The following is a 16,022-nucleotide window of genomic DNA, read 5'->3' as shown; positions in this document are numbered from 1 at the left end:
CTCAGTTTCTAACTCAGTTACTTACATCAAAAAGTAATGCGTTACTGTGAAAAGTAACTATTTAGTTACTTTTTTTTTAAGGCTCCCATTAATGCCCTTTTAGCCTTCATTTCAGTACTGTTATTGCACTGGAGAATAATACAATTTGTTGATCAACTTGACATGCATTTGCATCACTCAACTCTGCTAAGCAATGTGGTCTACATACAACACACAAAGACAAAGATATGTTTCAAAGGGCCAATTTATTTTGGGCCAGAACAAATTGACAAAACTATTTTAAAAAGCTGCAACATAACATACCTAAGTAACAAACCGCATAATAACAACATGTCACAACATAGCTGTAAACCTGGCTTCACCCACGGAAGGCACACATGACATGATTATATGTAATGTCACTATATACAGCACACATACTGCTATACACACGCCTAACCAGGCCTTTTTCTCTCTCAAGGAATTGTGAAATAAAATCATGTCGAGAACACTCTACGCATTTCCCAAGTTTTAGTTTAGAGAAAAGGAAAGTTTGGCCTGGCCCACTAGGATCCCTCTTTATGTTTGTGAACTTTATAGTCTATACATTTAGAGTGATGTGATAATCAAACACTCTAGAAGTCTAGAATGAAAGAGTATATAAGAGAATTGACAGAGTGTGTACCTTCCGTGCTGAATGATAAGCAGAGACAGAGTTTGGAGTGTTTTCTTTAGCTTGCTTTCCATGTTTATGTGCTCACTGTCCCCTGTGTCCAGGAACTTGAAAAATGTTTTCGTGCCATTTGCTGTTTGACGCCCACTATCATGCTAATTAGCTGCCTGAAAGCGGGTGACTTCACTGTAGAAATAGCCTGCATGTCTTCTAGCACATATGCTGCAATGGCTCTATCAATGTTGTCCTGGCTAGCAGTGCCTCCGTTAAAATCCAGTCGGTGAAGTGTGTCTCTCTTTACTAGCTTTTTCGAAGCATATTGCTTTTGTAGCTGTTTCAGCAGATTTGAATTGCTGTTTTGGGCAGGAGATAGGATCTTTGATCCAAGACACAACTTACATTTAACTAAAAAGTTATTTTCTTTGTACTCGACAAAAGAAAAGTAGTGAGAACATCTCCATGTTAAGAAACTCGGCTTCAACTCCGCCATGATGTCTTGTTAGTAAACACAGACACGCTAGCATCACAGCTAACGTTAGCCATGCTACTACCTCTTTGCTGCGCGAGGGCGTATACATATGTGACGTATGACGTGACAGTATGTGACGTGTGTAGAAGCTGCGCTTGCTGTCTGTGAGAAGGAGAGACAGGAAAGAGCGAGGAGAGCCTGTAGTGTAATGCCAGCAGCTAAAAGCAACTGCGTGAGAACGCATACTCGAATATCACAATATAGTAATTTTCTATATCGCACAGAGACAAACCCACGATATATCGCGTATATAGATATATCGTCCAGCCCTACTTGTCAGAGTAGTGTAAGTTTAATGTAACTTACGTTGGTCTATTTTTGATCTTTTTTCATAAATTAGTAGGAGTGCGCATTAAAGGAGTCATATTATTATAATTTTTTTCTAAATTTAAAAGACTATCTTGTGGTCTACAAAATATGTAATGGTGGTTCTGTGGTCAAAATGTTGCATAGATTATGTTTTACAGACCATCTTCAAGCCGCTTTCTAACTGTCGCTTCAGGATGCGCCGTTTTGTGGGCGGTCTTATTTACGTGGCTCACCTTCGGCAGCGTCTTCTCCCCATCATCTTTGTTGTAGCGGTGTAGCGTGCAAGGACGGGAGTGGAAGAAGTCAAAAGATGGAGCTAACTGTTTTAATGACATTCAGACTTTACTTAAATCAAATCATGAGCAGCATCTCTTCATCCGTGGCTCAACGACGGAAATGTGTCCCGTGAAAAACTGTCTGACTGAAACCCTCTAATAACTAAAGTTCCGTGGGTGAATTATGTAAACTCACTACAGTTTTTAGCGCTTTGATAGCTAGTCTACTGACAGATATAAGTAAGAACTTTACACTACTTTATATTAGAAATGGCAACAGCGGAAGATGAATGCCACATACATGTAACTAGAAGATAGTGAAAAAGAAGAAGCTTATCGACTACGTCATCCTCACGGACTACAATGGCGGACGCGCGCACATTTTCAGTACTTATGCAGATCCCAAATACAGATCAGCAGGTAAGAAAAGTTGGTTTTGCATAATATTGCGAAACAAAACGCCAGATAATGTCTGCTAATGGGTGCCATTTTGCAGTCCTTATACACACACCATAATAATACTGTTATGTTTAATGCACCGACAATCCATCAAGCGGTGCAGCTTCATAGTTTACCGAAGTCATACTAAAACATTTTGACAGATTTTTGAGCGCCGTGTGTAATGTTCTATATTCTCAATGGAACATTTAAAGTTATGGTGTCGTTTACTGGCATATCTCTTATGTGCGACTGCCATCTACTGGTCACACTTATTACACCATGTACCAAATAAAATAGCTTCGAGGTTGGTAAGCACAACCAGAATTATGCCGTACATTAGGTGCACCGGGTTCTAAGGCGCACTGTCGATTTTTGAGAAAATGAAAGGATTGTAAGTGCGCCTTATAGTCCGAAAAATACGGTAGTTTTTTTCACAGAATACTTAGTCTTACCTAAGTAATAATTTTGATGACTACTCTTTAATTTCACTTGAGTCATATTATTCTAAAGTAACAGTACTCTTAGTTGCCTCCAATTGTTGGCTACTCTACCCACCTCTGCATATATCGCATACAATAACGTAACATTAAGCAGTGGAACAGGAGGACACAAACGTTAGCTAATATGTGGCTAATATATTTTTCACACGTTTAGTGCTCATAAACTGGTTTTAGGAACACATATTGCTGTTGGAACATCAATGACATGTCGCCTTTGCATGATAGAAGACATTTCAAAACTTTACCAGAAATTCAGTAACAAGTTTTAATGTTTTATGTGTGATGTTGTACTTGTTTGAATATCCTCAGGCATTAATGGTGTGGGGGGTGGAAGCATGGTGAGTGTGGTAGGTCCTGGACAGCAGGCTTCCCCTCCATACACGGGACAAGGCCAGATAGGACAGCCGGCGCTCCAGCAGCCGTCCTCTCCGTTGTTTGTGTCCCCCCCAGCCAAGTCCCAGAGGCTCCTCCACTCTGAGGCGTACCTCAGCTACATTGAGGGCCTCACCGCTGAGTCGTCTACGGTCAGCAAGTGGGAACAAACACTTTCAGGTTAATCTTTTACATTTTTATGAATCCTGGAACAATATAGAACACAATAACCAGAATGCACACTTGCACTTTCAGCTAAAAAACAAGACGTGCGCTTGACGAAAGAGCAGGAAGGCAGACTACCATCCCACTGGCTGACGAGCAAAGGAGCCCACAAGACGATGGCCCACGCACTTTGGCGCCTGCGTGACTTGATGCTACAAGACACGCTGAACATCCGTTACGCACACAACCTGTAGCATGCTCATACAAATCTGAGCCTCTGGTCCCGCACCTGTGAGACAAGTACGGGCTTATGCTCACTAAAAGTGACTACTTTGTGTTCGTATAAAAACGAATGTGTGTATGTTTACAGGTGCGATGTTTCATTTAACATTTCAGATACGCTGTTCCAAGTGCAATATTGTAACAACTATTACGTGTGTGATCAATGCCTTCTGTGTTACATTTATTTCATGTTTACATTCAAGTGTATTAAAAAAATGTTGCCGGTAAAAAAATTAAGCATTTTGTACACAGGTCACAGTTGTACATATTGTTTGAGCTACTGTGTGGGCGACATTGGCAAACTCTGGGGGTATAATTTCCAGGGCGGCACAATGATGACAGGGGAAAAGAGATTTGTATTTATTTGTGCTCAGCGCTCTTTTGTCGCCGTCTACTGGCCGGATATTATGAGGGGCCGTTAGGGACATTATTCAGAATTACCTCTTACATACACTACTGAAATGCTCTCACATAAACAACTGAAATCTTTTTCTTTTATACACACTACTGAAACACTCTTATAAACACTACTGAAATGCTCTTACATACACTACTGAAATGCTCTCACATAAACAACTGAAATGTTCTTCTTTTATACACACTACTGAAACACTCTTATAAACACTACTGAAATGCTCTCACATAAACAACTGAAATGTTCTTCTTTTATACACACTACTGAAACACTCTTATAAACACTACTGAAATGCTCTTACATACACTACTGAAACACTCTTATAAACACTACTGAAATGCTCTTACATACACTACTGAAACACTCTTATAAACACTACTGAAATGCTCTTACATACACTACTGAAATGCTCTCACATAAACAACTGAAATGTTCTTCTTTTATACACACTACTGAAACACTCTTATAAACACTACTGAAATGCTCTCACATAAACAACTGAAATGTTCTTCTTTTATACACACTACTGAAACACTCTTATAAACACTACTGAAATGCTCTTACATACACAACTGAAATACTCTTATAAACACTACTGAAATGCTCTTACATACACTACTGAAACACTCTTATAAACACTACTGAAACACTCTTATAAACACTACTGAAACACTCTTATAAACACTACTGAAACATTCTTACATACACTACTGAAACACTCTTATAAACACTACTGAAACATTCTTACATACACTACTGAAACACTCTTATAAACACTACTGAAACATTCTTACATACACTACTGAAACACTTTTATAAACACTACTGAAATGTTTTTGTCTCACGCACACACACACACGCACACACACCTGGAATTATTTTTCACTAGTATGTATAAACGGATTTCACCTGTGTGTGTGTGTGTGCTTTTTACACGTGCGTGTGAGAGACAACAATTTCAGTAGTATGTGTGCAAAGATTTCAGTTATGTGTATGAGCGCATCTTACCAGTGTGTATGCAAGCATTTCACCAGTGTGTGTAAGAGCATCTTAGTAGTGTGTGTGAGCGATGTTGCCTTTTCAGACAGGGTTATTTTTTTTTTTTTTAAAGCCAAGTTGTGGACAAAATGTCTGCGGACAAGTAGCTTAACCGAGGCGGGAGCTCCACTTCATAATTTGAGGGCTTCAGCAGAGAATATAAGAACACTTTCAATGCAACAAGGGTCGGGCTGCCGCCGTGCAGGACGCGGCACCTGAGCGGCCACACAGGTGCCTTTCTCCTCCCGACAGCCAAGCAGCCTGGAGCAAATGTTACCTTGCGAGTTTACGCTGCAGCATCATCAAGTGCAACGTTTCAGTTCATGGACATCGAAGCAAGAGGAGGAAAAGGTAATTAGACATTATTTATTTCTAAATGATTGTAGAATCACACGAAATGTAAGGCGACATGGCATTGTAGTGCGCTACTATGGTAACATGTCGAAATGTGAGTGACGTCGTGGTACGTCAGTAGCTGATCAAATACTAATGATAATGGATTACATTTATTTAGCGCTTTTCTATCGACTTGATAAGGGGTCCCCAAACTACGGCCCGCGGGCCGGTTACTGCTTGCCAAAGTTTATTATTATATAGTATAGTATAGTATAGTATTATTATATAGTATTATTATTATTATTATTTTCAATCTGTCTTTTCTAATCCATATTTTGGTGTCCCCTAGCCGCTCAGGCTAATCATATTGTCTAAAAATGCATTTCCATGTATGACTTATATCGTCTTAGCTGTTTTCATGTGATCTGATTGTTACATTCTTATTTCAGAGTCACCACGCAGCTGCATGACCATTTCAACAAAGACGGAATAAACAACCTCTGGATTCATGGAACTTGTCTGCACACAAATATATTAATTGGAATATTCAATACATTTCACATAGAAACATTGTGATTATTATTTTCAACAGTGTGTTGAAAACAACCTCTTTTGGCTCAGAAAGGTTCCTTATGTCTTATTATTCATATGCTTTCAATACTTGTCGGTGTGTAATTCCAGACATAGATGTAAACATTAATGAGACAACAATGAACATTTTTCAACAAGTGAACCCACTTGAAAATGATGGCAACTATGGAATAGACATTTTCACTTCAATTCTGCACTTTATTCAGTGAACATGGGAATTATAAGGTTTGTTAAAATGTTTTCTTCACTTGTGCAGTGTATTCTGCAAATTAACATTGTGTTTAAACATTTTGTAAAAAATAAATAAATAAGGAACCTGTTATACGGACCTGTATGAAGTTGCCCACTTTATTATTGCAAATATCAAAATAACACTGCAATATGTTTGTGCTGTGAACATTTATGTTTCTACCGTTGAGGTTTTTAAGTTATTTTAAAATACAGCCCCCATTATCACACACACTTTGTCAAAATCTCCCCAAACGTTTGTGATACACAATGTTTTTGTTTGTGATTATTGTATTTAGGTTTGGGGCTAGGTGTAAATATTAACACATTAACTTAAACTATAATTTTGGACCCAAAAAATATTCAGCACAAACAATTGGGACAAGTGTGGGAATATTTTGAGGAGGTGGGGGGGCTGGATGACATCACCAGTCAGAAAATCTATTTTGGAATAACAACAAACTTAACAGCACAAACACTTTTTTTTTACAGCACAAACCAATGGCAGTGTTGTTTTAATATTTGCAATGGTAAGGGGTTTGTGCAATAAACTTAAGCCAGGTGTCATACAAGGCATATGTTCAGCTTATTTGTTTACATTTTAGCTGTCCAAACAAGTATATGTTAAAAGACAGTTTGGCAAGAATATAAAATGTGCCGTCAAAATAAATGTAAACATCCACGCCCATCCATCCATCCATTTGCTACCGCTTATTCCCTTTGGGGTCGCGGGGGGCGCTGGAACCTATCTCAGCTACAATCGGGCGGAAGGCGGGGTACACCCTGGACAAGTCTCCACCTCATCGCAGTAAACATCCATGCATCCATCCATTTTCTATCGCTTGTCCCTTTTTTGGGGTCGCGGGAGGTGCTGGAGCGTATCTCAGCTGCATTGGGGCGGAAGGAACTACACCCTGGACAAGTCACCAGCTCATCACAGGGCCAAAACAGATAGACAGACAACATTCACACTCACATTCACACACTAGGGCCAATTTAGTGTTGCCAATCAACCTATCCCCAGGTGCATGTCTTTGGAGGTGGGAGGAAGCCAGAATACCCAGAGGGAACCCACGCAGTCACGGGGAGAACATGCAAACTCCACACAGAAAAGATCCCGAGCCCGGGACTGAACCCAGGACTACCGTATTTTTCGGAGTATAAGTCGCACTGGCGTGGCGCTGTTGGGAGAGTGGCCGTGCCAGCAACCTGAGGGTTCCTGGTTCAATCCCCACCTTCTACCAACCTTGTCACATCCGTTGTGTCCTTGAGCAAGACACTTCACACTTGCTCCTGATGGGTCGTGGTTAGGGATTGCATGGCAGCTCCCACTATCAGTGTGTGAATGTGTGTGTGAATGGGTGAATGTGGAAATAGTGTCAAAGCGCTTTGAGTACCTTGAAGGTAGAAAAGCGCTATACAAGTATAACCCATTTACCATTTACCGGCCGAAAATGCATAATAAAGAAGGAAAAAAACATATATAAGTCGCACTGGAGTATAAGTCGCATTTTTTGGGGACATTTATTTGATAAAAGCCAACAGCAAGAATAGACATTTGAAAGGCAATTTAAAATAAATAAAGAATAGTGAACAACAGGCTGAATAAGTGTACGTTATATGAGGCATAAATAACCAACTGGTATGTTAACGTAACATATTATGGTAAGAGTCATTCAAATAACTATAACATATAGAACATGCTATACGTTTACCAAACAATCTTTCACTCCTAATCGCTAAATCCCATGAAATTTTAGAGGTCTAGTCTCTTACGTGAATGAGATAAATAATATTATTTGATATTTTATGCTAATGTGTTAATAATTTCACACATAAGTCGCTCATGAGTATAAGTCGCACCCCCGTCCAAACTATGAAAAAAACTGCGATTTATAATCCGAAAAATACAGTACATGTGTCTGGGCCGGTACGCTGTTTGTATGGTGAAAAAGCGGACGCGTCGACAGGTTGTAGAGGACGCTAAAAGCAGTGCCATGACGGCACGCCCTTAATATTGTTGTCCGGGTGAAAATCGGGAGAAATTCGGTAGTATGGTTGCCCCGGGAGATTTTCGGTAGGGGCACTGAAGTGTTATTTTGATATTTGCAATAATAAAGTGGGCAACTTCATACAGGTCCGTATAACAGGTTCCTTATTTATTTATTTTTTACAAAATGTTTAAACACAATGTTAATTTGCAGAATACACTGCACAAGTGAAGAAAACATTTTAACAAACCTTATAATTCCCATGTTCACTGAATAAAGTGCAGAATTGAAGTGAAAATGTCTATTCCATAGTTGCCATCATTTTCAAGTGGTTTCACTTGTTGAAAAATGTTCATTGTTGTCTCATTAATGTTTACATCTATGTCTGGAATTACACACCGACAAGTATTGAAAGCATATGAATAATAAGACATAAGGAACCTTTCTGAGCCAAAAAAGGTTGTTTTCAACACACTGTTGAAAAGAATAATCACAATGTTTCTATGTGAAATGTATTGAATATTCCAATTAATATATTTGTGTGCAGACAAGTTCCATGAATCCAGAGGTTGTTTATTCCGTCTTTGTTGAAATGGTCATGCAGCTGCGTGGTGACTCTGAAATAAGAATGTAACAATCAGATCACATGAAAACAGCTAAGACGATATAAGTCATACAGGGAAATGCATTTTTAGACAATATGATTAGCCTGAGCGGCTAGGGGACACCAAAATATGGATTAGAAAAGACAGATTGAAAATAATAATACAACTTTTTTTTTCTCCAGCGAACCGGATGTTGGACTTTGGCAAGCAGTAACCGGCCCGCGGGCCGTAGTTTGGGGACCCCTTATCTAGTCGATAAAAAAGCGCTAAATAAATGTAATCCATTATTATTAGTATGTGATCAGCTACTGACGTACCACGACGTGACTCACATTTCGACATGTTACCATAGTAGCGCACTACAATGCCATGTCGTCTTACATTTCGTGTGATTCTACAATCATTTAGAAATAAATAATGTCTAATCACCTTTTCCTCCTCTTGCTTCGATGTCCATGAACTGAAACGTTGCACTTGATGATGCTGCAGTGTAAACTCGCAAGGTAACATTTGCTCCAGGCTGCTTGGCTGTCGGGAGGAGAAAGGCACCTGTGTGGCCGCTCACGGCGGCAGCACGACCCTTGTTGCATTGAAAGTGTTCTTATATTCTCAGCTGAAGCCCTCAAATTATGAAGTGGAGCTCCCACCTCGGTTAAGCGACTTGTCGGCAGACATTTTGTCAACAACTTGGCTTAAAAAAAAAAAAAAAAAAAAAAACTTGTCTGAAAAGGGGCGGGGATTATTGGTGACCGGAACCGGAATGCAACATCGCTCACACACACTAGTAAGATTCTCTTACACACACTGGTAAAATGCTCTTACACACACTGGTAAAATGCTTGCATACACACTGGTAAGATGCGCTCATACACATAACTGAAATCTTTGCACACATACTACTGAAATTGTTGTCTCTCACACGCACGTGTAAAAAGCACACACACACACAGGTGAAATCCGTTTAGACATACTAGTGGAAAAATAATTCCAGGTGTGCACACCTGGAATTAGATCTATAGAACCATTCTTTAGAACCCTGTTCTATAGAACCATTCTTTAGAACCATGTTCTTTAGAACCCTGTTCTATAGAACCATTCTTTAGAACCCTGTTCAATAGAACCATTCTTTAGAACCCTGTTCTATAGAACCATTCTTTAGAATCCTGTTCTATAGAACTTCGGTCCTAAAGTTCATTAGAAATTCTATAGAGATATTCTTTAGAAATTCTATAGAACTTCGGTCCTAAAGTTCATTAGAAATTCTATAGAGATATTCTTTAGAAATTCTATAGAACATTTTTTGCAGGGTGTGCGTGTGTGTGCGTGAGACAAAAACATTTCAGTAGTGTTTATAAGAGTGTTTCAGTAGTGTATGTAAGAATGTTTCAGTAGTGTTTGTAAGAGTGTTTCAGTAGTGTTTATAAGAGTGTTTCAGTAGTGTATGTAAGAATGTTTCAGTAGTGTTTATAAGAGTGTTTCAGTAGTGTATGTAAGAGTGTTTCAGTAGTGTTTATAAGAGTGTTTCAGTAGTGTATGTAAGAGCATTTCAGTAGTGTTTATAAGAGTGTTTCAGTAGTGTTTATAAGAGTGTTTCAGTAGTGTGTATAAAAGAAAAATATTTCAGTTGTTTATGTGAGAGCATTTCAGTTGTGTATGTAAGAGCATTTCAGTAGTGTTTATAAGAGTGTTTCAGTAGTGTGTATAAAAGAAAAATATTTCAGTTGTTTATGTGAGAGCATTTCAGTTGTGTATGTAAGAGCATTTCAGTAGTGTTTATAAGAGTGTTTCAGTAGTGTGTATAAAAGAAAAAGATTTCAGTTGTTTGTGTGAGAGCATTTCAGTAGTGTATGTAAGAGGTAATTCTGAATAATGTCCCTAACGGCCCCTCATAATATGGGCACCTTTAATACTGCTAACATGAAGTGTCAAACAGAGAACAGGAATCTACAAAGGACTCAAGGGGGGTCTCGCACAGGCCGCCATTGATGCTAGAAAATCTGCAAAAAATGGGCCAAACCTCTCACATAGCGCTTCATATATTGTGTTTTCCCCATACCACAGATTTTCTTAAAGCATATTTGCTCTAAATTAAGCATTTACATGAGTAAATGTGGCACAATTAACTAAAAATATAAATACTACAGTAGTATTGGCCACAAAATAAGACCAAACCAATCATCACGTTCAGTATCGTGGCCCCTGATTGGCTCAGCCTCAGGCAACATTACTACATTGGAGTAAAAGTGTGTAACGGTGACTAAAGGGTGTTATTTCATGTCTAGAGGGCTCTCGGAATAGTGAACATTTTATTTAGAAAGTAATAAACAGGTTATTTATGCTCTCGCTAAAACTATATTTGATTTATAATTCATGAGTCCTACCTTAAGGAAATTAATTTATGATGGTCATGTCCGGAAACAATTAACAGCAATAAACGAGGGATTATTAAAGACGCACAGGAAAGTGGGGAAGATCAGCCATAAATGTTAAAAATGCCCAATATTGTCAAAAATACCTACCCGGGTTTGAGTCCCATAAGTCCCGTGAGGAGCCAGAATGCCCAAAATGTCAAAAATACACCCCGGAAAGACGAACAGGAAAGAGGGGAAAAACAGCCATAAATGTGGAAAAATGCCCAATATTGTTAAAAATATTGTTTGAGTTCCATAAGTCCCTGGAAGAGCCAAAATGACACAAAAAAACAAAACACCTAGGAATGACGCAAAGGGGAGCGGGAAAGTAAAGGGAGAAAACAGCCATAAATGTTAAAAATGCCCAATATTGTCCAAAATACCTACCTACCTAAAGCTTTATTGGATTTTTAATTCATGATTCCTACCTTAAGGAAATTAATTTATGATGTCATGCCTGGAACCAATTAACAGCAATAAACGAGGGATCATTAAAGACGCACAGGAAAGCGGGGAAGAAGAGGGGAAAAACAGCCATAAATGTTAAAAATGCCCAACAGTGTCAAAAATACCTAACCAGGTTTGAGTCCCGTAAGTCCCGCAAGGAGAATGCCCAGAATGTCAAAAATACACCCAGAAAAGACTTGCAGAGAAGAAGAGGGGGAAAAACAGCCATAAATGTTAAAAATGCCCAATAATGTCAAAAATACCTAACCGGGTTTGAGTTCCATAAGTCCTGTGAGGAGCCAGAATGCCCAAAATGTCAAAAATACACCCAGGAATGCATGTTTTCTACCGCTTTCATGAGAGGAACAAATTAGATTGTTTTTCTAACACAATTTACAATGAAAACCAACACATATACAGTGCGGGCCAAAAGTTTGGACACACCATCTCATTCAATGTGTTTTCTTTATTTTCATGACTATTTACATTGTAGGTTGTCACTAAAGGCATCAAAATTATGAATGAACACACGTGGAGTTATGTACTTTACAAAAAAAGGTGAAATAACCAAAAACATGTTTCATATTCTAGTTTCTTCAAAATAGCCACCCTTTGCTCTGATTACTGCTTTGCACACTCTTGGCATTATCTCGATGAGCTTCAAGAGGTAGTCACCTGAAAGGGTTTTCACTTCACAGGTGTCAGAGTTTTGATGCCTTCAGTGACAATCTACAATGTGAATATGTATATATATATATATATATATATATATATATATATATATATATATATATATATATATAATATATATATATATATATATATATATATATATATATATATATATATATATATATATATATATATATATATATCAAATAAAACAAATTACTTGTCGATAAGCCATTTTTTATTTATTCATTTATTACAACGCCAATGGTTGTATTTCTGTAGCACTTTGAGATTTGGAATCAAATACAATCTTTTATACATATATATATATATATATATATATATATATATATATATATATATATATATATATATATATATATGTCCTTACCAGTGACGTGCAGTCACTAGAGGCAGGTGAGGTCGCCTGTAATCCTGTATAATCAGTGCCAGAGCTTGGTCCGCTTGCCGGCAGTAAGTCGGACACGTTTCCAGTGAGGGTTGGACTCCGCCAAGGCTGCCCTTTGTCACCGATTCTGTTCATAACCTTTATGGACAGAATTTCTAGACGCAGTCAGGGCGTTGAGGGTATCTGGTTTGGTGGCTGCAGGATTAGGTCTCTGCTATTTGCAGATGATGTGGTCCTGATGGCTTCCTCTGGCCAAGATCTTCAGCTCTCGCTGGATCGGTTCGCAGCTGAGTGTGAAGCGACTGGGATGGGAATCAGCACCTCCAAGTCCGAGTCCATGGTTCTCTCCCGGAAAAGGGTGGAGTGCCATCTCCGGGTTGGGGAGGAGATCTTGCCCCAAGTGGAGGAATTCAAGTACCTCGGAGTCTTGTTCACGAGTGAGGGAAGAGTGGATCGTGAGATTGACAGGCGGATCGGTGCGGCGTCTTCAGTAATGCGGACGCTGTATCGATCCGTTGTGGTGAAGAAGGAGCTGAGCCGGAAGGCAAAGCTCTCGATTTACCGGTCGATCTAGGTTCCCATCCTCACCTATGGTCATGAGCTTTGGGTCATGACCGAAAGGACAAGATCACGGGTACAAGCGGCCGAAATGAGTTTCCTCCGCCGAGTGGCGGGGCTCTCCCTTAGAGATAGGGTGAGAAGCTCTGTCATTCGGGGGGAGCTCAAAGTAAAGCCGCTGCTCCTCCACATCGAGAGGAGCCAGATGAGGTGGTTCGGGCATCTGGTCAGGATGCCCCCCGAACGCCTCCCTAGGAAGGTGTTTCGGGCACGTCCGACCGGTAGGAGGCCACGGGGAAGACCCAGGACACGCTGGGAAGACTATCTCTCCCGGCTGGCCTGGGAACGCCTCGGGATCCCCCGGGAGGAGCTGGACGAAGTGGCTGGGGAGAGGGAAGTCTGGGCTTCCCTGCTTAAGCTGCTGCCCCCGCGACCCGACCTCGGATAAGCGGAGGAAGATGGATGGATGGATAAGAGCGGAAGTGATGACACGGAGTGGAGTGGAGGTTTTTGAAAGAAGGTAAATAAAGTGGTCCTCGTGTAAACTGGAGCCTCTGTGTTTGTTATTTTGTAGTTTCATACAGTATAGGTGACATTTATAAACTCTCGGTTACACTTTTTTAAATAGATTCAATCTTGCACGTGGAAAGTTCAAGTGAGGGCTTTAGTTGCGGCGCATGGACATCATTTATAAGTAAAGGTAAGACCATAATAACGTTTTTTTTATTAAATGTGCTTTTTTGTGTGCTACAGTTTGTATGTGTAAAGTTAAAGTTAAGTTAAAGTACCAATGATTGTCACACACACTAGGTGTAATGAAATGTGTCGTCTGCATTTGACCCATCCCCTTGTTCACCCCCTGGGAGGTGAGGGGAGCAGTGGGCAGCAGCGGCGCCGCGCCCGGGAATCATTTTTGGTGATTTAACTCCCAATTCCAACCCTTGATGCTGAGTGCCAAGCAGGGAAGAATGCTGGTATGAGCTTTTAAACATAACCCGTTAACTGCTGCCAATCAAATGGTGAATAAGATACTCTTTAGGGTTCATATGTTTGTAAATCTGACTGTGATGCAGTCAGTGCCTCACCAGCCATGAACCTCACCGCACGTCACTGGTCCTTACGTAACATCACCAGAATGATTGACAATTAGGAGGACCAATAGTCAACATGATCCACCCAGAAATAAATAAAACAAATGGCTTATCAATAAGCCATTTAAAAAAAAAATGGTATTAATATTTATTTATATGTATCATTATTCTCCCCCTAAAATAGGCCTAACGCCAATTGTCCCCTCTAAGGTGTGCACCTGTGCAATTGCGCACTGCTCAAGCGTCCTCTGCGCACGGCAAATCTATGCCACGCACAAAATCAAATAAAAAAATAAGCGCATAACAATTTTCGACACGACACGGACACGACAGAGAAAACAGTTTTCGTCATCATTGTTCAAATATTGTAACGTCTGTCGAGACGCTTTGAAGACATGAATTCCATCGATCACTTTACTGAGCAAAACTGTTTATTGTCGGCCATAAACACATCACTAAAACATTAGTAAAAAAAAATTATATCTAGCAAACCAGACCAAAACCAACTTTGTTATATATCAACAGCAGCCGCTCGCTCTTTCTCACTTGCACCAACACATGCACATAATATGGCACTTAGCCAGTGATGCGTTTACGGCCACACAAAAAGTCGGACAACTCCAACACCACACATAAAGTGTAATTCCAGGTCGTTACACTATGATTTACCAATCAAATGTGTGCTTATTCTAGTGTCATTTATTAGGAATCTTAATTTATACATATAAATCATGAAATGCTGTTAGTATATTAAATAAATACTAATAAAAATATATTTTTTACAAACAGGAAGTTGCAGGAATGTACACATGATCCCCTGCTTACATCTCATTGTGCAACATGTGAATGTTTTAATGGGAACTAAATGCAATGTCTGAAAGGGGTACAAATTATTTCCAAAGCAGGACCTCCACCCAGACAAACAATACAAGTACACAGTTCATGAAAAACAAGGTTTTTTCTTATTGTCATTGTAAGTGGGACTAAACACTTATATTAGAAAACAACCTCATGAAAATGACTGCTGTCATTTTATTGTAATAATAAGAGAATGTTGTCTGTCTATCTGTGTTGGCTCTGCGATGAGGTGGGGACTTGTCCAGGGTGTACCCCGCCTTCCGCCTGAATGCAGCTGAGATAGGCTACAGCAACTCCCGCGACCTCGAAAGGGACAAGCGGTAGAAAATGGATGGATGGATGGATGGAGATTTAACTTGTTATTTAGTCGGGTTTGGGACAGGTGTGCTGCTGGTGTAGCCACAGTGTGCACGTCTGATGTTGCTCACATGGGCTCCACTGAATGCTCAGGGAGTTTTTGCGTTTGCTCACACACATGAAAAATTAGAGGGAACATTGCTCCAGGGTACTTGAACTCCTCCACTTGGGGCAAGATCTCTTCCCCAACCCTGAGATGGCACTCCACCCTTTTCCGGGCACATGTCAATTTTTTATGTTCCATATCTACATTTGGACATGAAAACAATTTGTTGCTTGAAGCTCAGAGACCTTGTGGTTAGAGTGTCCGTCCTGAGACTGGAAGGTTGTGAGTTCAAATTCCGGCTGAGTCAGACCAAAGACTAAAAAAAATTGGGACCCATTAACTGCCTGCTTAAGGCACTCAGCATCAAGGGTTGGAATTGGGGGTTAAATCACCAAATGATTCCCGAGCGCGGCCACTGCTGCTGCTCACTGCTCCCCTCACCTC

General features: G+C 39.9%; 1 protein-coding gene across 2 annotated transcripts in view; it reads left to right on the top strand.

The window, feature by feature from the left end:
* LOC133578236 (protein polybromo-1-like) overlaps positions 1-4,151 on the top strand; it is a 79,869-nt gene extending 75,718 nt beyond the window's left edge. For both annotated transcript variants that reach the window (XM_061932490.2, XM_061932491.2), the window contains exons 27-28: positions 3,016-3,258; positions 3,334-4,151. In XM_061932490.2, the coding sequence (XP_061788474.2) occupies positions 3,016-3,258; positions 3,334-3,497 (407 nt within the window). In that variant the 3' untranslated portion in view covers positions 3,498-4,151. The remainder of the gene's footprint in view (positions 1-3,015; positions 3,259-3,333) is intronic.
* The last annotated feature ends 11,871 nt before the right edge of the window (positions 4,152-16,022 follow it).

Source organism: Nerophis lumbriciformis, linkage group LG38 (assembly GCF_033978685.3).
Source record: "Nerophis lumbriciformis linkage group LG38, RoL_Nlum_v2.1, whole genome shotgun sequence".
NCBI classification, from domain to species: domain Eukaryota; kingdom Metazoa; phylum Chordata; class Actinopteri; order Syngnathiformes; family Syngnathidae; genus Nerophis; species Nerophis lumbriciformis.
This window is presented reverse-complemented; position numbering and strand designations above follow the sequence as displayed.